Source organism: Aaosphaeria arxii (genome assembly GCF_010015735.1).
Source record: "Aaosphaeria arxii CBS 175.79 unplaced genomic scaffold BU24scaffold_4, whole genome shotgun sequence".
Classification (NCBI taxonomy): Eukaryota; Fungi; Ascomycota; class Dothideomycetes; order Pleosporales; genus Aaosphaeria; species Aaosphaeria arxii.
Window position 1 is genome coordinate 31,636 of NW_022983477.1, and position 18,706 is coordinate 50,341.

Consider the following 18,706-nt stretch of genomic DNA (forward strand, 5'->3'; position numbering starts at 1 on the left):
TCGATTGAGATGTGTCTCAGGTGTCCCATCGCTGCAATTGGAATATTGCTACAATAATGTACAGTTTCTAATGTTGACCTTGTTGCTATGCAACGGCGGGTAAACGTTTCGTCTGGCCAGCGAAGAATTCCTTCTGAGCAAGACAGCGTTCACTTACACAGCCTGGACATCGCAACGTCATTTGCGGGCTGCATGCAATTCCGCTTTGAAGATGATCCTTAGCAAGATCTGCGAGAGCTTGAATAAAGACCGGATTGCCGTTCAAACTTTCCACGCGTTTTACACCTTCGTGTCCCTCAGCGTCCTCTCCTATAACCTCCTTGTCCAATTCATATAATGTCTCGATATGATCGCTCGTAAATGCAATCGGAATGAGAATCATGTCTGTTTGGCCTTTCTTCATCAGGGACTTGACGGTATCTGAAGTTTGCGCACCGAGCCATGGCTGTGGGCCGACCTGCGATTGCCATACGAGTCGATATTGGTGCTTCATACCAAGGCGCTGCATAACTGCGTAGACGGTCGCAGCAACTTCGGCGGGGTAAGGATCACCACGATTGACGACCGACATCGGTAAACTGTGTGCAGAGAATAGAAGGACGACATCATCTCTTCTTTCGGGGGGATATTCTGCGAGTGTCTTCTCAATGTTCTGCGCAAATGCCTCCACGAGTCCTGAATGAACTGGCCATCGATCTATGACACTCCACTGAATTGCGCCCTCAGGATCAACTTCTCCTGTTGCGCGCTTTCCTTCCAACCTTTGCCTCCATTTCCATAGTTCGTTGAGCGAGGATCCTGTGGTGGAGCACGAGTATTGGGGATATTGTGTAAACGCGACAGCTCTGCCACCCTTTCCACCTCCAAATCCATCCTCCAAAAGTCTTTTGTACATATCTTCGGTGAGTGGGTTTGCGTAGCGGAAAGCGACGTAGGGTTTATGGGGTGCAGTCTCTGGTGATGTTTTGTCGAGGATCTTGCACATCTCTGCAGCTTGGAATTCGGACCACTTCCGGATAGGCGAGCCACCGCCAATCTCTGCATACTGCTTCTCGATCTTGGGCGTTCTCCGTCGTGCAATGTAAGGTCCAATATAATTCTGAAGCCGGCCAAGAGGGATCAAGTCGGCGTCAGCCTGTAGATGTTAGGCTTTCAAATGATGGGTGATGGTGAGGGAGCGACATACAAATAATCTGCTCAAGAAATCACCGACTTCATCTGTCGTTGACGGACCACCCATGTTCATAAACACCATTGCGGTGGGCCCTTTAGCTCCTGTGGCATCCTGTGTGACGGGCGGAGCAACAGTCGCGTTGCGTCTTCTCCATGGTGACAGGATGGATGTGGCGGGTACGTAGGATGCCGTCGCACGCTTCCCAGCGCGGGCTAATGGGATGCGCAAAGACATGGTACAGAAGCAATGAAGTCGAAGAGAATTGTCAAAACCTCATGGATGAGTTTTGGAGATAGTAATATTAATGGCCAGATTGTTCACATGAATCATCCACTGTTCAATTCTCGATCGGAAGTGAGGACGAGTTGCCTCTGCCAATCGCGAATAAGCGAATCGATCAGCCATGCGGTCATCAACCGCAATTAACCTGCCATCACGCTAAGCCTTATTGGACGAGTCCCGGCCTAGATCACCTGACCACGCGCACTCCCCTCCAAGTCGCGTACAAGGAACGATCGCCGTATTACCATTGCTGCCTTGTTCGGAGCTCTCCCCTCACTTAAGTACAGCTCGCCCGTCGCATTTATTGCGACTGAGCGAACTGTAACGTTGCAACTTGAACACTCATACAACGCAATGGCCGATCCACTAACCGACAATCGCCCTGGCGAGGAGGAAGACGAGGACGAAGAGGAGCTGGATGACTCTGTGAGCGCATATGTGACCATGAGCTAGCATACATCTTTCAGGAAGACTAACAATAATCTAGAGCTATAAAACCATCAAAGATGCCGTCTTATTCGCCATAGATGTCAGTCCCACCATGCTGGAGCAGCCGCCGTTACCAGATGACAAGAAAGCCGAGCGCGATTCCCCTACGTCTGCCGCGCTCAAATGCGCCTACCAGCTTATGCAACAGCGCATAATATCCAATCCAAACGATATGATGGGTATTCTCTTGTTCGGTACTGAGAAGACGGATCTCAAAGATGGCGACAACACATTCCAGCACTGCTATCTTTTGTCGGATCTCGATGTACCCTCTGCCCAGGATGTGAAGCAATTGCGGGACATGGTCGAAAATGAAGAGGAGGCTGCTAAGCTACTGAGGCCCGCCGCCGAAGGAGCGACCATTGCAACAGTACTCTTCTGTGCAAATCAGATCTTCACCACCAAGGCTCCAAACTTCTCCTCGCGGCGACTGTTTTTGGTTACTGATAACGACTATCCTATCATAGCGAAGCACGATAAGGATACGGCAGTGACCAGAGCCCGAGACTTGTATGATCTTGGTTGCACTATTGATTTGTTTCCCATCTCTAGAGTGGACCATGCATTTGATCGTTCGCGATTCTACGACGACCTTGTCTATCCCTCGTCACCTTCTGATCCCGAGGCTCCCGTGTCGACTCTCTCAACAACCAAGGTTGCCACTAGCGGAGATGGTATCTCACTCCTTAAGCAACTTCTCTCCTCGATAAACTCGAAAGCTGCCCCGCGGCGGGCTCTATTCAGTCTTCCATTGGAGATTGGACCTGAATTGAGGATAGGTGTCAAAGGGTTCATTCTGATCAAACGCCAAGAGCATGTCAAATCATGCTATGTCTGGGTTGGTGGGGAAAAAGTCCAGATTGCAACCGGATCAACGTCACACTTAGCCGATGATACTGCTCGAACTGTTGAGAAAGGGGAATTGAGAAAAGCTTATAAATTTGGTGGTGAGACAATCACATTCACGCCTGATGAATTCATCCAGATAAGGCAATGCTTTGGCGATCCCGTCATCCGGATAATAGGCTTCAAACCGCTCTCCGCTGCTTCCATATGGGCCAACATAGGAAAGGCTACATTTATGTACCCATCCGAGGCCGAATTCGTGGGGTCGACGCGGGTGTTCTCAGCGCTACAACAGAAGCTCCTCAAGAGTAAAAGGATGGCTGTGGCATGGTTCGTAGCGCGAAAAAACGCTGCACCGGTCATCGCTGCCATCATCCCGGCGGCAGAGAAGTACGACGATAATGACGAACAGACTATGCCCCCTGGCCTGTGGCTTATCCCGCTTCCTTTTGCAGATGATCTGCGTCAACCTCCTGACCAAGGCACTACCCTGAAAACTACAGAAGAGCTGACGGACAAAATGCGCATAGTCATTGAACAGCTTCAACTGCCCAAAGGCATCTATGACCCATCCAAATATCCTAACCCAGACTTGCAATGGTTCTATCGCATTTTGCAGGCCATGGCGCTCGAAGAAGAAGTACCAACGAAGCCCGATGACAGAACGATTCCCAAGTATCGTCAAATTGACAAGCGAGCCTCCCAGTACATCGAAGACTTTGGTAACGCATTTAACGAAGTCTACCAGTCCGCCAAGAAGCCAGGAAAAACCGCAAACCTCGTTTCCAGGAAGCGTGGTGGCGCGTCTAATGCAGTCAAAGACGAAGACGATGAAGTGGATGCGAAGTCGAAACCGGCTCGTAAGAAAATCAAGCAGGAATCCAAAACGCAGGAGGTGGAGATGGATCTTGATGAAGTGGAAGAAGGCGGACTCACAGACGCCCAAATGGGTGAACTTAATGACAGAGGGAAGCTGAGCAAGGAGACTGTGGGTTCACTGAAGGACTTCCTCAAGGCACGCAAACAGTCCACTGCGGGGAAGAAAGTGGAGCTGGTGGAACGTGTTCAAGACTATCTCGAGTCAAAAGGTCTCTAGTGACCAGATCATGACATTTGACGAGCTTGCAATATGAATGGCGTCCATGGTCCTGGCATTGTCTTGAGATTCTACTCCTTCAGAACTATACATAATAGATGCTCCCAATTAAGGCCAAGCTACCACAAATCGAAGCCCAAAAATTCATATCCAGAAAGCCTAACAAACACGCGAGACTATCTTTCATACTTTGATCAATTACGTTACGCATGCCATTTCGTCCAGACAAGGGGAGTGATAGCCCTGATGAAGTATTACTACGGACACTCAATCAGCAAGACGCGTAGCTTTGCGAAACACCATGCACCGCATACATGGAATCTCGCCTGATAACGGACATAATCCCTGCCCACATACCCTCTTCGTTTGTCAGATATCTTGAATGCCATGACGATCTCGGACATCCCGCAAGTGGGAAAGGAGCTGCATGAAGACACCATATCCTTTTCTCGAAGATCAGCATTGTCAGCAGCTGCAAAACAATGCATGGGGATCTGAAGCAGTACTGCATAAAACGCCGTCTTAGGTTTACACCGCATGCGCGGATCGATGCGTCAGGTGGTGTACATTTTACCTCAAATTTACTCGAAGATGCCATCTTCATAATTTACGTTGAAGCGGTACCACTTCACAAAGCGTCCCCAGGTCAGCACGGGGTGTCCAGATATTGTATCCGTCGTAATTATTAGTAGCCCACGAATGTCAATGAATCCTAGGGTGCAACGTATCCATACTAGCGAAATCTAGGGCTGCATATAGTAACGATACATATTGTTGGTTTCTTGCTAGCTTCTCTACCTTTTGCCAACATTGGATTCGATCCGCGCGCATGCCAAACTCGGAGAACAGGGCAGTAAATACTTCTAGGCGTAAAATAGCGAGATGGGTATGATGAACTTTCGAAGAAGAAAAAAAACTGTTCGACATGGATACGCCATTGATGAGAAGGAAATGAACAAACATTGGCTCGTGAGCAGAAGACAAACCGGCATGCTTGTGCCGTTGTATATGTACAGATGGATAGAAACAGCTGCGAAGGGGAAAGGGGGTTGTAAAACTAACGTGGCAATGACTCATTACGCGTGAGAAGGATATGGAAAAAAGACATGAACCAGCCACATCCCTTAGACCCAAGGTTGCTGGTCACCAGAACCTTGCCTTTCCGAAGCCTTCCAGTTCTTAAATTGCCTAGCAGGGAGATTTAGTTCAAACATCCTGTCGATGTCGGCGACAGTCCTTCCCTTCATCTCTGGGACGATGAACCATGTAATAATTGCAGCGAGCAGGCAGGAGCCTACGTAGGTAAAGCCGACCTTTCCACGAAGATTGCCCTGATCAGGGTTGAAGATGTACGGCAAGGCGATTCCGGCAACAGCAGATGTGAAGGCTGAAATTGTCCAGCCAATTCCTTGGGCTTTGGAGCGGAGCTGGAGCGAAGAGGTTTCGGCGGCGACAGCGAAGGAGCAAGGCCATACACCTACACCACAGACAACGATGGTGATCATCATGGCAGCGGCGGTCCAACTAAACATACGTAGTTAGTAATTTGTCTTTGAGCTACTGGGCAATCATCAGAGTATATTAGACTTACTTGGTAACCGCGGGGACGAGCTTAAAGCAGTTGGCGATTCCCATTGTCATCCAAAGCAGGGAGGCGATGAGGAGCGTGGAGATCATCAAGGGTCGCCTTCCAATCCTCGACATGACATAAATGCTGGCGGCGTTGGCAAGGAGACCGAGGACGATGCCGAGAATCAGGAAGATGATACTGGTATTTGGCTTCATACCAACAAGTTGCAAGAAGTAGCTCGCCTTGGCCAGAAGCTGGAGACCGAATATGGCCGGCATTGAGTTTGCCCACATGACGATGAAGGTACGGCGGAAGTTTCGTTTGTGGAAACATTCCATAAAGGTAGCACCCGAGTTGGACTCCTCGTGCTCTATATCGGCTTGGATCTTGTTGACGGTGCCTTTGGAGTCTGTGCCGGGGGGATCAAGGCGTGTTTGGGCTACAAGAGCTTGATCAACAAGTCGCTTGCGGACTAGCCAGGTGGGGGACTCTGGGACGATGAAGGAGATAATAATGGGCACAAAAGAAAATGGCCACTGTGAGCCAAAAACAACAGCATAGCCGTTGGTTTGATCCAGCGCGCCATAGATTACCAGAGCACCGGTCAATTGGCCGAGGAGAGTAAAGACGGGGAAGAACGCCATTCCAGGACCTCGGAGTGAGGGTGGTAGGATTTCAGACATGTAGGTTTGAGCGGCAGCCATGACTGCGCCAATAGCTGCTCCCTGGGCGAATTTGCCGGCGAAAAAACATCCACGTCGGCCATTGACATCTGCAGGCAGATACGAGACGTACATAATAGCGACAGCGACCGCGGATAGAAAGCTGGAGATGGCGAGCGCCCTACGGCGTCCGATGCGGTCCTGCAACCATGCGCCGAGTATAGAACCAATCATGGCGCCGATTGGCGACGAAACATTCCAGAGAGCCAACCAATCTGAGGGGAGGATGTAGCGTGGGTCAGATCTGCTGCCTTTATGCCAGTCGGGGTTCTCGACACCAAAGTCTTTTCTACAGGTCGGTCAGCAGATGCGACAACCATTGTCGATAGGAGCCGGCTCATCCCCAAGCTGCAGAGCCGTGGATCGAGGCAATGTAGTGGAAAAACATTATGAGATGTTGGGCGTAATACAAATTGACGAGGACATAAGATATTGGGGGACATACTGGAAAATGGGCATTGCAGAGACGGTGCCGACAACCACATTATCGTAACCGTAAAGCAGAATGGCTGAAGTTATGCAAAATGTGTACCCGACGACTTTGCGATATTTCTTGACATTCTGCCAAAGAGTTCGCTGTTCGTCGCTCGCTTGACTGGCAGCAATGGACAGAACCTCATTGTTCGTCAACTCGGCCTGGAGCTTATCCGAGCTGTCATTGGGGTGCTGGGAAGCCATTGCTGGAGTGGCTTGGGTTGAGTACGTTGACGTACGGAGTGCTGTGTCGCGAAATACGTCTCTGCGGGCAATTTTCGGACTGGGTATACTGGAAAGAAAGAAGGAAGACTGAAAGAAATGAATAGAAAAAGCTCAATTGGTCGCGGGGGAGCGAGCCAGAAATATGAATGAACGCTGCTGGATGTGAGAACGCCGCAACGCTGGAAGGGTTATATGTTATGGGTGGATCATTGACCGAGCAAGGGTATGGACAGACATGAAGTGGAAATGGGAGCGAATTAACGGCTCTCGAGCACAGAGTACGAGCTAGAATGGGGATAGCGATCTACAATCTCTGGGCGTAAGAACGGGCCCGTAGTTACTGGGAGGGGAAATCGGGGAGTAACAAAAAGTATCAACAAGGGGGGCTTTGCATCCTTTGCTTTGCTTGGGAGGGAGGGATGGATGGATGGATGGATCATGGATCATGGACGCCAATGACAGGGGGGCTACAGCACAATCACAAGGGGTGCGGTGCACAAGAAGAATTGAAAGGGGCCAAGTTCCAACCGTTGAAAGGAAGATGGCGAAGCTAATGTCCTACTAACGATGGAAATGGTTGCAAGTTTTGGCTGCAAATGAGCTGGGAATAGCAATACAGACAGGGTGCACAGTGCAAAAGGTAACTACCAAGCACTCCAAGGTACCGTACCCTATGGCTGGTGAGGCTAAGTGGATAATGCATCTTCGTGTTCCCGTATGGGCGATCGTTACGGTCGGACTCGGATTTCTAAAACCCAGACCTGCCTCATTAAGGTCGCCGCTTTGCCTCATGCCCGCAGTAAATAGCTGTGTATCTCCCATTTCCAATCTGAAGATCCACTCAAGCGCGAAGGTGACACGCTCCATCAATCTCTCAGTGGTCGAACATGAGAGATCGTCGGGTTTCTATTTCGTGCGCCTCATACCCTCCGATGCTGACGTCCCCGTCGTCGTAGGCTGCTGCAGTTGCTCCTTCACCTTGACAACACCCGATGTAATGGAAAGAGGACAAGAGCTCCAAAAGCCCGACTGTGCGTGCGATACTATGTAGTATGCGTGCCAAATCGGGACGCCTGATTCAGATTGAATGGACTTGATCGCTTGGGTTTGAGACATCCCCGCACCAGAACGACGAAAGATTCACAGTACTCCGTACAAGCGATTTTCTTTTCAAAGGTTTGGTGGACGCCAGCAGATGCAGAACGCTACAATAAACAGATGGTGCTAGGAGAGGGCCGCAGCCCACGGCAAATATTTGAAAACCTGAATAGATGCAATCGAGATGCCGCAGTAGTTGAAGTATAGCATGAAAGAGAAGTAAGCACATAAAAAAAATAAGCACCTAGGGTCACATCCCGCATCAACCTCAAGCGGGCAACTTTTCATCTCTCGATGGCCGATCATCCCAGGAAGCGCTTCACCGCCCCACCAACGTTCTCGAGATCCAGCAAGAATGTATCGTGCCCAAACAGGGACATTTCCTCTCCAAGTTCTACGTGCGTCACATTGCGATTTCCGGTGCGCTTCAGCGTGTTGGCAATCTCACGTTGTTGCCATGCGGGAAACAATATGTCGCTGGCAACACCCAATACCAAGGCCGGGGTATTCGCGAGAGGCTTCAGGCCGGCAACCAGATCCGGGGGTGGTTCGCTGTCGGGAGCCCCAACACCATCCTTACCATCCACCGCCGCGACATCTGCTGGCTGTTCCTTTTCTTCATAGGGCTGATCGGGAAGAGTCAGATTGCAGACATCACCATTCGCCGTGCTGTCGACTCCTTTGCCCTCCTTGAAGGCTTGCAGCTTGCCGCTGTTCTCTTGCCTGACCTTGTTGATGCGATTGCGGTGCTCCTGTCCGAGGTCGAACAAGTCCATTGCCTTGGAGACATACAACAAACTGTTCGGATCATACTCGAGACACCACTTTTCTCCGGCGTGATCAAGATACGTTTCGATGAGGAAGTCGGGACATAGCGCTGGCGGACGGGAAGGGTCCGCGCGCCGGCGTCCAAAACGTTGCTCCCATTCGGGGCCACTCCGGTACGTAACTGTTGCGATTTCGCGGGCTAGCTTCATTCCCCCGTGTGGAGGGATGCCGTCGTAATAAAATCCCCGCGCCCAATTCGGATCCATCATAAGCACTGTGGATTAGTCAATCGTTGTAAATGATTATGATGTACGTTTCATTCCACAGTCTCTGTTCTGCGACTTACCTTGTCGCTGTGTGTGTCGCATCGCGATGCTGTAAGGATGGCTACGCGCACAACCACTGATACTGACGATGCGCCGGACGCGCTCTGGGAAGAGGACACCCGCAGCTAGACTTTGCATGCCCCCCATACTCGAGCCAACACTGGCATACAATGTGTCGATTCCTAACGAGTCCAGTAGTCGAAATTGCGCACGAACCATGTCCTCCATTGTGAGAATGGGAAATCTTGTCGCATATCGTTCTCCGTTTGCTGGATCGATCGAAGAAGGACCGGTGGATCCATAGCACCCGCCGATGACGTTGGTGCAAATGACAAAGTATTTATCTGTATCCAGCGGTTTTCCAGAGCCAATGAACTTCTCCCACCAGCCGGGTTGGGGATTGGCTTCTGTGCTGTGTGCATGGCTCGACGCCGAAAGCCCGGTATGTAGCAATATCGCATTGCTCCTGTCCTTGTTCAAAGTTCCCCAAGCCTCATACGCGATGTTGAAATCCGGAAGTATGCCGCCCCAGTCTAGGAGTAGAGGTTCGCGGGATCGAAAATCGAGATGTTTTCCAGAGGTATATGAAGGTTCGGGACCAGATAGTGAACGGCGGGACTGTGATAAAGAGGCCGATCGAGATTCTACGGCGTCGAGGCAAGGGAACGATAGCGCAGGGTTCGTGGATTCAGGCGTAACTACAGTCTGCTGAGAGCTGCGTGTCGCATGCTGATGGAACCTCCTAGATGTACTCGACTTGGGTCGTATGAAGAGCAATGACGAAGGCTTCGGAGGTTGTGGGGTGGAAATGCGGAGGACCGAGCTATGATGAATGGGTTGGCGAGCTGCCGCGACAATCCTTCGTATGCTCATCGTGGGAGGATAGAGCAGTGCTGCGGTGCATGTACCAGACACACAGATAGTTGAAGGGAATGAAGCGACATTATTTTATAATCGGTTTGTTCAATAATGCCTTTACTTAGTGGAAGCCTCCCCTCACAAACAATTGGAAATCGGAGCTGTCCACAAGCCGAATTCGGTTAGTCTAGATTGCGTGATACGCTAGGCGATATCTGGAAGTCCCCATCACCTACACCTACATCCACAGAGTCCAGACTACAGTCAAGTGGATGTCGATAATTCTACACCTTACCTACAACCCAAATGGTGATTGAATATGTTCAGAACCTAGTGGGCGAATACGATACTAATTTTTCTCTCACAAAGACACCCTAAGATTCAGTTGGGATTTTCGTGATTTGTGTGAGCACAACCCTCTCTCACCATCATCATCAATCTTTGTAAAGATCCGAAGTAGGTGTTTAGGTACCTATAGGTAGGTAGGTAGATACGATGTGGATATACACAGGTACTCGTGAACCAGGGAATTAGCTGGTGACTCATTAGTAAAAACCACTGTAGCTATCCTCACCTATAGCATTATGATGTGACAATTAACAGAAAATAGTTCTTAATTTTCTCGCCGACGTCGTATGCTTTTGACAAGATAATTCGAAGTCGAGGGAAAGGGTCATGATCACGAGCACGACGAGCGAATAATTACAAGAACACACATCCGGGGGGACGTTAGGCATATTTATTATCTCCTGTCTACTCAGGTAGACAACAGATTGGTCCTGCCGACCTGTTCGGACAAGGTAGGCTCCTGATCCGACCGGTGGCTATACCTATGGAGTCATCTTCCGATCAGCATCAACTCCACCGCGAACAGTACTCAGTGAACTACACCACCAATGTTATCATTGACTATTGCAATTCGGGTAATATATGAGCGATATGCCTCGTTTGCTGCAGACAACACTAGCAGATCTTCGCTCGCCCTTTTGCTCACCAAAGGGCAAAACCGCCAGGCCGGCCCTCCGACATTTTATAGCTACAAGTATTCTGTAGTCAGACCAAGAGCCTCCCAGCTCCGTGCGTCTCTTGCTTCTCGTTGCATAATGGGCGCCACCGTTTCTGCTTTCTGTTCAATCTCTTCTTCTCCATGGCTGACATCACAGCCGTTATGGCGCCAATGATGTGCACATTTCGTCAATCACACATTTCGAAGTCTCGATATTACAATGCATGGACATATTCCAGGATTTAGTCAAAAGACTGCAGGAAGTAACTTCCGTCAACGGTATCGTTCCCGGGTCACAACTTCATCCTCTTAATTTCTGTCTGCGGGCCGTATACGCCGGTTTTTGTGAGTGTTTCTCTGCTACAAACGTCAGGGGTGCGGATATATTGCGTTTAATCTATTCGGGGGTTTGTTTGCTCTGCGTCACACGCCTCTGTTTGATTTATCCCCATCCACACACCAGATGGAGCGCTGCACCCCGCCTTTTCGCTTCAATAGCCTTATGTGGCGTACCTAGGTCTCGTTTATTTGGCACCCATTTTGTCCCCCATACTCTGTGCACATTCCAGCGGAAAGTTTAAGATTTTCTTTCTCATGTTGGTGGTGAAATCGAACGATATGACCATGGCTGCATATACATCTGGGGTGGAGAACATGCAATATAGGCCCTGAGTCTGGTCGGGCAGCCAAGTAGGCAACCTGGACTACACTGGCTTAGAATTTACAATAACCTATTTGGCACTTTCGCCACCTCGAGTAAGGCGCCGTGTATGTGCAATTTGCGATGTCAACGAGGTGGGTATGCACTTTACCTTGCCCGTCCCTTTCATATACCTGACCTGGTTATACAAAAAGCTTAACCTGAGGAATAGGGCAAGGATGTTAATAGGTGGAGAAGTCCCCAACCCGCCTATAGGCTATCTGGAGACTTTACCACACCTCAACCCCAGGATGATATATAATATCAGGTTGCAAAGCTAGGTTTCCTCCCATAGGCGTAATAGGTGAGTGGGATGAGAGGGGAGTTGTCAACCTTGTCAAACTGAATAGCGTGTGTCGAAGTCGCCGGAGCGAGAGATGGACAAGATTCCAGTGTTCTGGATTTGCCCGCCCCTTGGAGGAGGTTACATTCTCCCTGTGGGTAATATCATTTTGGGCAGTGGGTGTGCGAAGACAATGTGTATAAGAAGGGGATAGGAACGCGCAGATCTCAATGAATTTCGAGTATCCTCCAGCATCTCGACTATACACCTGATCGCAATCATGAAGTCTTTCTCTGTCATCGCTGCCGCCTCGCTCTTGTTGAACGCTGTCAACGGTCACTGTATGTGGATTATCTTTTTAGTAGTTCTGCAATAGTTCGAGATACATGTCTTCTGTGTTGTACCTTCTTTAGAGGAGGTGAAAAGCATTTCGTTTCTGTCCTGTATCGACGAGAGTCGGCCCGCGTAACCCACCAACGAAGGGACTCGGTGCTAACATGCCATTTCAAGACATCTTCCAGCAGTTGACCGCCAATGGTGTCAAAGGAGCCGTCTACCAAAACATCCGCAAGAACACGAACAACAACTCTCCCGTAACGGACCTCGCGGACAAGGACCTTCGCTGCAATGTTGGCGGCGGAAGCAGCGGGGGCACAACGACAGTGAGTGTCGCTGCAGGGTCTTCGTTCTCGTTCACATCGGACATTGCTGTCTACCACCAAGGTCCTGTATCATTGTGAGTCCATCTCTGAGGCGTTACTCACATGTAAGAGTAAACAGGCGATGCTGACCATCCTCCCCAGCTATCTGAGCAAGGTGGCCGATGCCGCTGCATCTGACGGCAGTGGTGACTGGTTCAAGTTCAAGGAGATCGGACCTAAGTTCCCTGGAGGCACATGGGATTTGAGCACCACCTACTCGGCCAACATCCCGTCATGCATCCCCGCTGGAGACTACCTCCTCCGCATTGAGCAGCTCGCCATCCACAATCCAGGGTCGACCCCTCAATTCTACATCTCTTGCGCACAGATCAAGGTCACTGGCGGCGGCTCCAAGACGTTCAGCGGTGTCAAGATCCCTGGCCACGTGAAGGCATCCGATCCAGGCTACACCGCCAACATCTATAATAACTTCAACTCTTACACTGTTCCTGGACCAGCACCAGTCAGCTGCTGAAGGATTGGTTCTGAGAAACGAGGACGCTGAGGCCTGTCAGGTCGACGGATGGAGCTTTCCACTTCTTTGTAGATACGTAAGATGATGAATAGAATTTCAAGCTTCCCAAATTGCACACAGGCATATGTAAATCTCCACAGGTTCTTGCTCTACCTTGCCGACTCGAGATCGTGATGGATGGTGATAGTCGTGTGGTCAGGCCAAGGGTCTATCCGTCGGCTACCTTGTATCTGTCGACAGCAATGAACGATAAGTTGGAGGCGGGGCGAACGGCCAGGCAAGATGGGTTCGTGCCACAATCCTCGTACTATATTTGGGCATTGTGAGTAGGAGCGTCGATAGTATGGACAGGACTAACCTCGCCCGCTCTACGGCTACAATGGCAAACCGTCCCTTTGTGCTGCATATTGCAGAGACAAGTAAGTGTGTAGCATCATAAGAGTAGACTTGCATGTTGTGTACATGTCATGGCTCTGACTCGGGCGCCGGTCGATTGTCTGCATTTCCCCTTGCTGCGTGGATCGGACCAACGATGACGTGACCATAATGTCCGATATTGAGACGAACCTGCGGATTATCTTTGATATCTCTCTAGCCTTAATACAACCCTTTATCACAATGCACTTCTCTAAGATTGAAACACCCGATAGATAGAGTTGGTGAGATTGAAACGATTCCTGCGTGTCGTACCGATGATGTGCATGAAACCATCGAGTGGGTGTTTGATTTGTCAGGAGATTTTGATGTAACTATTAGAACTTAGATGTAAGGTGCTTGACTAGGACTTTGCAGGCACACGGGAAACAACTGTGCTTTTAACAATAATCAGTAATAAATAAACCTGTGACAAACAAGTAGATAATGTGCATTCCATCTAGAAGGTTGTTGTCAAGCATGCTCGTAAGTCAGTACGCAAGGACATGATGGGTTGGAGTGTGTGCAATTGATTAGTTAAAATATTGGCTGTGAGCTCGGAGGCCGTCCAGGCTATATTTAGGGTGAGGACTGCAAGTACTGTGTACACAGTATCGTATCGGACTGTAATAATCTTGTTCGCGAGACCAGACAGTGCCAAAATGCAGGAGGCAGAACGTCAGACGCCCAGCCGGTTTTCAGGTAGATTGCACTGTGAACGAACGTAGGTGGCTGCTACAACCGCCTGAACAAGGACAATGACTAGTACTAATACTCACAAGTACGGCTCACAAGTACGGAGTAGTACCTATAGTTAATAATACTACACACAACACACCAGTTCATACCCCGAAGCAAACTGCTACAGGGTCATATGTACCTATGTACCGGTATGTACCACTAATTACAAGTACCAGTTACAAGTACTGCCGAGTACGAGCAGGAGCATTTTGGTCTGGACTTGTCATAGTAAGACAGCAGGACAGAGATTGAACTTGAATGCAGTGCCAGCTCACCGTGGTGACAAAGGAGTCGCATGACTACCCCGTCATGCCTGGCAAACGCCATAAGAAATCTTTATACGGAGCCGCACACAGCATGTATGTGTGGACGTCCTCGTATGTACGTTGTAGTATGCACATATACAATCATGTGGTGGATTCTGGGGGATGAAAACTTGTTAGAGTGTATGACCGCCGCTGGGCCTAGCCGCCGCCTCCGTCTCACTCTCCGCCGGATCGCGTGCTTGTCCACAGCGTGTCCGTTTATACCTTGATAATAACTCGGTCTCTCTAATTACTGGTCATCGCCTACTTGCGAATGATGGCAAGGAAACATGATCGAATTGGTGAGGCGAATCGTTTCCATTGCAACGCGTTTGTTCGATGACCGCGAAAAGCTCCAAAAGATGGAATGGTTTTGATTACATTACGGAAGTACTTGTACATCCATCCTTTTTGACTACCTACACCTACACAGCATGTATTTGGTAGTACTCGCACTTACAAGGTACAATGGATCCATGTAGCTTCTGAATTATTAATCAGACGTTGATGGCAAAAGCAAACGTATTTTACGAATCCAATTCATTAAATTACCGAGTCCCTACTGTGTAATACCTCAGATATCACCTTTTAATAGGAAGTTTTATTCTTACTCTTAGTTACTCTTAGTTACTCTTACTCTTACTCTTACTCTTACTCTTACTCTTACTCCTACTCCTACTCCTACTCCTACTCCTACTCCTACTCCTACTCTTCATCTCTCCAATTCTCTCTCTGTCTCTCTCTGCACGGAGTAATACTCGTAACTACCTACCTATATACTCCTCCTCCGTGCACACATATCCCGAGTAATTTTATCCCGACCGCTCCTCCGTTCCTGTGTCTGCATTGGTATCTTGATCTCTACTTGATCTGGACCTGGACCTGGACCTGGATCGGGTCTTTTTTTCTCCTTCTCCTTCTCTTTCCTCTCCTTCTCTCGTCGTCAGACTTGAAACAGTACTGTACATTCAATACATTTATAGTGTACGGTACAGCCCTGTCGCGCGCCTTCGAAACACTAGTCTACTAGTTACTGTCTACTGCCGCCTGCCTTCCTCCTCCGCCCCAGACGCTTTCGACACCCAACATCATCCAACATCCAACATCCATCATCCATCCACATCTCACTTCCACCTCCACCTCCACACACACACACGCACACTTACACACCCACACCCACACACATACACACACACACTCACTCACTCACTCCTCTTCCCCTTGACCCTCCCTCCTGTTTCTTCTTCGTCTTCGTCTTCGTCTTCGTCTTCGTCTCCTCTTATTTAACTCCTTACTTAACCACTTACTCATAACCAACGTCCTCCCTCGCCATTCGCGACCTGTCGTCGCCCTTCCCACACACACACTCTCTCTCACTACTTTCGCTTCGGCTGCGTTCCCTCTTTTCCCTCTTCTGTTGTCATTGTCATATCCTTTATACCCTCCTGCGAGCACAAACTCCGACACCGAACCCGGCAGTCCCTCTGCACCTACCCACCGTTCTACACACACGCTCATTCACACACACTCTCTCTCTCCGCTACTGCTGCTACTTCCACGACTTCAGCTCAATCTCGACAGGATGGAACAGGACGACTACTTCGGCCAGAACGAGGGCCAAACCACACCTGGTCTTCAACTAGATTCTGACACAGACATGGCCGCCTCTGCCTCTGCTTCTGCCTCCTCGTCAGCCATGCGCTCCGATTACACCACCACAAAATCACCTGCCCCTCAAACTAGGAGACAGAGCAGGCTGTCGCGCGGCGCACCTAGACCTATACTGACTCCCATGAGCCCTTCCAACTCCTCTCTACCCCACAACCTACTCCAGTCCGCGCCCGCCTCGCCGCCCACTCCTGCACCAAGCCCGACACCCACCGCTAGAGTTCCTGACTGGAGCACCGCACGAGAACATGAAGACTCGCAGATCAAGGATACACGGTCTTTATTCAGTGACATGAACCGGGAAGAACGATTGCGACTACTGGGAGAGTTACTGAACCTGTGCGACAGTCACGAACTCAGCTTCGTTGCCGAGTTCGTTAGTCCGAGGCTGAAAAAGGACCCGTTCATGGTGCTTCCCACCGAGCTTTGTCTCAGGGTACGTCGGCACTGGCATTGCGTCTGAGAGCCGGTCCTAAGGCTAACACACTTTTCACAGATATTAGAATGCGTCGATGATCCTACAACCCTCGCCCGCGCGTCCCAGGTGTCGAAGAAGTGGCGGGAGCTGGTCAACGATGACAGTGCCTGGAAACTGTTGTGTCAAAAATACTCGTATCGGTCGTTGTCGAAGGATGAGCGTAGCGAGGAAGAGGAAATACCAGAAGAGATGGATTATGATGCTCGGGCTCCGCAGCTGCTACAGCCCCCCCGGGCCTCGAGATCCGAGGATGTGTCTTTGAAGGATCAACTAGAGAGCGCTTCGGTAGCATCGAGCAGCGGCTCTGATAACCTTCGCACCCAGAGTCTCGACCGTGCAGCGAAGAGGAGTGCGCCCCGCCGTCGACCAAAAGCAACAACCTATCGATCTCATTTCAAGCAGCGCTATATGGTCGAAACTGCATGGCGTTCAGGCGGCATCTGCGAACAACGGCAGATTACACCTGATCAAGGCGTCGTCACCAGCCTGCATCTCACTAACAAGTACATTGTAGTGGCATTGGACAATGCTAAGATTCATGTCTTCGATACCAACGGGGAGCACCAGAAGACTTTGTCAGGCCACGTCATGGGCGTTTGGGCAATGGTACCATGGGGTGACCTTCTAGTCAGTGGTGGATGTGATCGCGACGTGCGAGTCTGGAATCTTGCAACAGGGTATGTTCTCCCTTCTTTGGGTTCATTTTCCGGAACGGCCGTTGACAGTCTTGTTGCAGCCAACCAGTACACATATTGCGCGGCCATACGTCCACCGTCCGATGTCTCAAGATGTCCGACGCCAATACTGCAATCTCTGGATCAAGAGATACGACTCTAAGGATATGGGATTTGAAGAAGGGCATCTGCAAACATGTTCTCGTCGGCCATCAAGCCAGCGTCAGATGTCTTGAGATGCACGGTGATATTGTCGTTAGTGGTAGTTACGACACCACCGCCAAAATCTGGAGCATCTCGGAAGGGAAATGTTTACGCACACTCACTGGCCATTTCAGTCAAATCTATGCTATTGCCTTCGATGGGAAAAAGATCGCAACTGGAAGCTTGGACACAAGCGTCCGGATATGGGATCCTACAGAAGGGTGAGTCCAATATGTGGCATCGGCAATTCCCCGCCCTCACAGCACAATAAACCCCGTTTCAGTCACCCCAACCGCTAATTCGGTACCAATAGGAGATGCTTGCACATTCTTCAAGGTCATACGTCACTTGTTGGTCAACTACAAATGCGCGATGATACCCTTGTAACCGGCGGAAGTGACGGTAGTGTACGAGTATGGAATCTTGTGGATGGCCAACCCATACATCGTTTGGCGGCACACGATAATAGCGTTACGTCTTTGCAATTCGATAAAAGTCGCATAGTCAGTGGAGGCTCGGACGGTAGGGTCAAGGTCTGGGATACCAAGAAAGGAACGCAAGTGCGGGATTTGAGTACACCTGCAGATGCGGTCTGGAGAGTCGTTTTCGAAGAGGAAAAGTGTGTGATCATGGCTAGCAGAGGGGGCAGGACCATGATGGAGGTAAGTCACCCGTGTGCAACGACAATCGATCATCCAATGGCATTGTTTGCTTACTCTCACCAAGGTGTGGTCATTCTCCCCTCCAGAAGAGGATGTTTTGGAAGACTTTCGATCGAATACTCCAGCCAGTATGCCAGATTCCGCCATGGACTACGATTCCCGGCCGCATTCGGCCGCACTACCTTCCACCTTGAATGTTCTGGCGAACAGCGACGATGTTACGATGGCAGACGCGGGCGATTCTTGCGCATAAGAGCTCTGACTAGCTGATGATACCTACCTTTGTGATACCCATTATTTTAGAACAGCACCACTAGCACTCAGCTTTCATTCGATATCGAGTTCGGCCCACAAGCCCTTCGACGGCAAGTTGTATCAACGTACAAGGCGGACATGTATTCTTGCGTCGAAATAATTCTGAAAATAAAGCGCCTCAACCCTACACACAGCGAGCTTTTGTTGTTGAT

At 49.9% G+C, this 18,706-nt stretch overlaps 9 protein-coding genes across 9 annotated transcripts; 5 read left to right on the top strand and 4 right to left on the bottom strand.

Annotated features, from left to right (window-relative positions):
- Window positions 1-85: 85 nt before the first annotated feature.
- Window positions 86-1,408, bottom strand: BU24DRAFT_461465 (ferrochelatase mitochondrial precursor; the record flags this gene model as incomplete). The annotated part of the gene is made up of 2 exons (XM_033531890.1): window positions 86-1,135; window positions 1,187-1,408. 2 exons carry the CDS (start codon window positions 1,406-1,408, stop codon window positions 86-88), a joined length of 1,272 nt encoding a protein of 423 aa, XP_033383544.1.
- A 305-nt stretch (window positions 1,409-1,713) lies between these two features.
- Window positions 1,714-4,221, top strand: BU24DRAFT_421519 (ATP-dependent DNA helicase-like protein II subunit 1). Its single transcript, XM_033527749.1, has 2 exons — window positions 1,714-1,882; window positions 1,944-4,221. The coding sequence occupies exons 1-2, from the start codon at window positions 1,811-1,813 to the stop codon at window positions 3,885-3,887; spliced, it is 2,016 nt and encodes a 671-aa protein (XP_033383545.1). The 5' UTR covers window positions 1,714-1,810; the 3' UTR covers window positions 3,888-4,221.
- BU24DRAFT_173451 (uncharacterized protein) lies at window positions 4,023-4,591 on the bottom strand. The gene has a single exon (XM_033521539.1). It carries the CDS (start codon window positions 4,489-4,491, stop codon window positions 4,159-4,161), a length of 333 nt encoding a protein of 110 aa, XP_033383546.1. The 5' UTR covers window positions 4,492-4,591; the 3' UTR covers window positions 4,023-4,158.
- A 59-nt stretch (window positions 4,592-4,650) lies between these two features.
- On the bottom strand, window positions 4,651-7,302 carry BU24DRAFT_421520 (MFS general substrate transporter). The gene is made up of 3 exons (XM_033527750.1): window positions 6,625-7,302; window positions 5,479-6,468; window positions 4,651-5,411 (listed from the first exon to the last, which is right to left on the bottom strand). Exons 1-3 carry the CDS (start codon window positions 6,855-6,857, stop codon window positions 5,012-5,014), a joined length of 1,623 nt encoding a protein of 540 aa, XP_033383547.1. The 5' UTR covers window positions 6,858-7,302; the 3' UTR covers window positions 4,651-5,011.
- Window positions 7,303-7,434: 132 nt separating this feature from the next.
- On the top strand, window positions 7,435-8,130 carry BU24DRAFT_173447 (uncharacterized protein). The gene has a single exon (XM_033521538.1). It carries the CDS (start codon window positions 7,552-7,554, stop codon window positions 7,927-7,929), a length of 378 nt encoding a protein of 125 aa, XP_033383548.1. The 5' UTR covers window positions 7,435-7,551; the 3' UTR covers window positions 7,930-8,130.
- Window positions 8,131-8,278: 148 nt separating this feature from the next.
- Window positions 8,279-9,943, bottom strand: BU24DRAFT_347293 (homoserine acetyltransferase; the record flags this gene model as incomplete). Its single annotated transcript, XM_033523518.1, has 2 exons — window positions 8,279-9,018; window positions 9,091-9,943. The coding sequence occupies 2 exons, from the start codon at window positions 9,941-9,943 to the stop codon at window positions 8,279-8,281; spliced, it is 1,593 nt and encodes a 530-aa protein (XP_033383549.1).
- A 2,254-nt stretch (window positions 9,944-12,197) lies between these two features.
- Window positions 12,198-13,093, top strand: BU24DRAFT_461469 (lytic polysaccharide monooxygenase; the record flags this gene model as incomplete). Its single annotated transcript, XM_033531891.1, has 3 exons — window positions 12,198-12,258; window positions 12,428-12,653; window positions 12,721-13,093. The coding sequence occupies 3 exons, from the start codon at window positions 12,198-12,200 to the stop codon at window positions 13,091-13,093; spliced, it is 660 nt and encodes a 219-aa protein (XP_033383550.1).
- A 1,076-nt stretch (window positions 13,094-14,169) lies between these two features.
- BU24DRAFT_449971 (uncharacterized protein) lies at window positions 14,170-15,060 on the top strand (the record flags this gene model as incomplete). The annotated part of the gene is made up of 4 exons (XM_033530985.1): window positions 14,170-14,209; window positions 14,349-14,476; window positions 14,513-14,607; window positions 14,987-15,060. The coding sequence occupies 4 exons, from the start codon at window positions 14,170-14,172 to the stop codon at window positions 15,033-15,035; spliced, it is 312 nt and encodes a 103-aa protein (XP_033383551.1). The 3' UTR covers window positions 15,036-15,060.
- A 1,075-nt stretch (window positions 15,061-16,135) lies between these two features.
- BU24DRAFT_347591 (WD40 repeat-like protein) lies at window positions 16,136-18,492 on the top strand (the record flags this gene model as incomplete). The annotated part of the gene is made up of 5 exons (XM_033523530.1): window positions 16,136-16,657; window positions 16,718-17,376; window positions 17,436-17,798; window positions 17,891-18,239; window positions 18,304-18,492. The coding sequence occupies 5 exons, from the start codon at window positions 16,136-16,138 to the stop codon at window positions 18,490-18,492; spliced, it is 2,082 nt and encodes a 693-aa protein (XP_033383552.1).
- Between the last annotated feature and the right edge of the window lie 214 nt (window positions 18,493-18,706).

Coding starts and splice junctions, on each gene's coding strand:
- BU24DRAFT_421519 (XM_033527749.1), top strand. CDS start 1,811: ATGGCCGATCCACTAACCGACAATCGCCCTGGCGAGGAGGAAGACGAG. Junction 1,883..1,943: donor AAGAGGAGCTGGATGACTCT/GTGAGCGCATAT, acceptor ACAATAATCTAG/AGCTATAAAACCATCAAAGA.
- BU24DRAFT_173451 (XM_033521539.1), bottom strand. CDS start 4,491: ATGAAGATGGCATCTTCGAGTAAATTTGAGGTAAAATGTACACCACCT.
- BU24DRAFT_421520 (XM_033527750.1), bottom strand. CDS start 6,857: ATGGCTTCCCAGCACCCCAATGACAGCTCGGATAAGCTCCAGGCCGAG. Junction 6,469..6,624: donor TCTGCAATGCCCATTTTCCA/GTATGTCCCCCA, acceptor ACCGACCTGTAG/AAAAGACTTTGGTGTCGAGA. Junction 5,412..5,478: donor CTCGTCCCCGCGGTTACCAA/GTAAGTCTAATA, acceptor ACGTATGTTTAG/TTGGACCGCCGCTGCCATGA.
- BU24DRAFT_173447 (XM_033521538.1), top strand. CDS start 7,552: ATGGCTGGTGAGGCTAAGTGGATAATGCATCTTCGTGTTCCCGTATGG.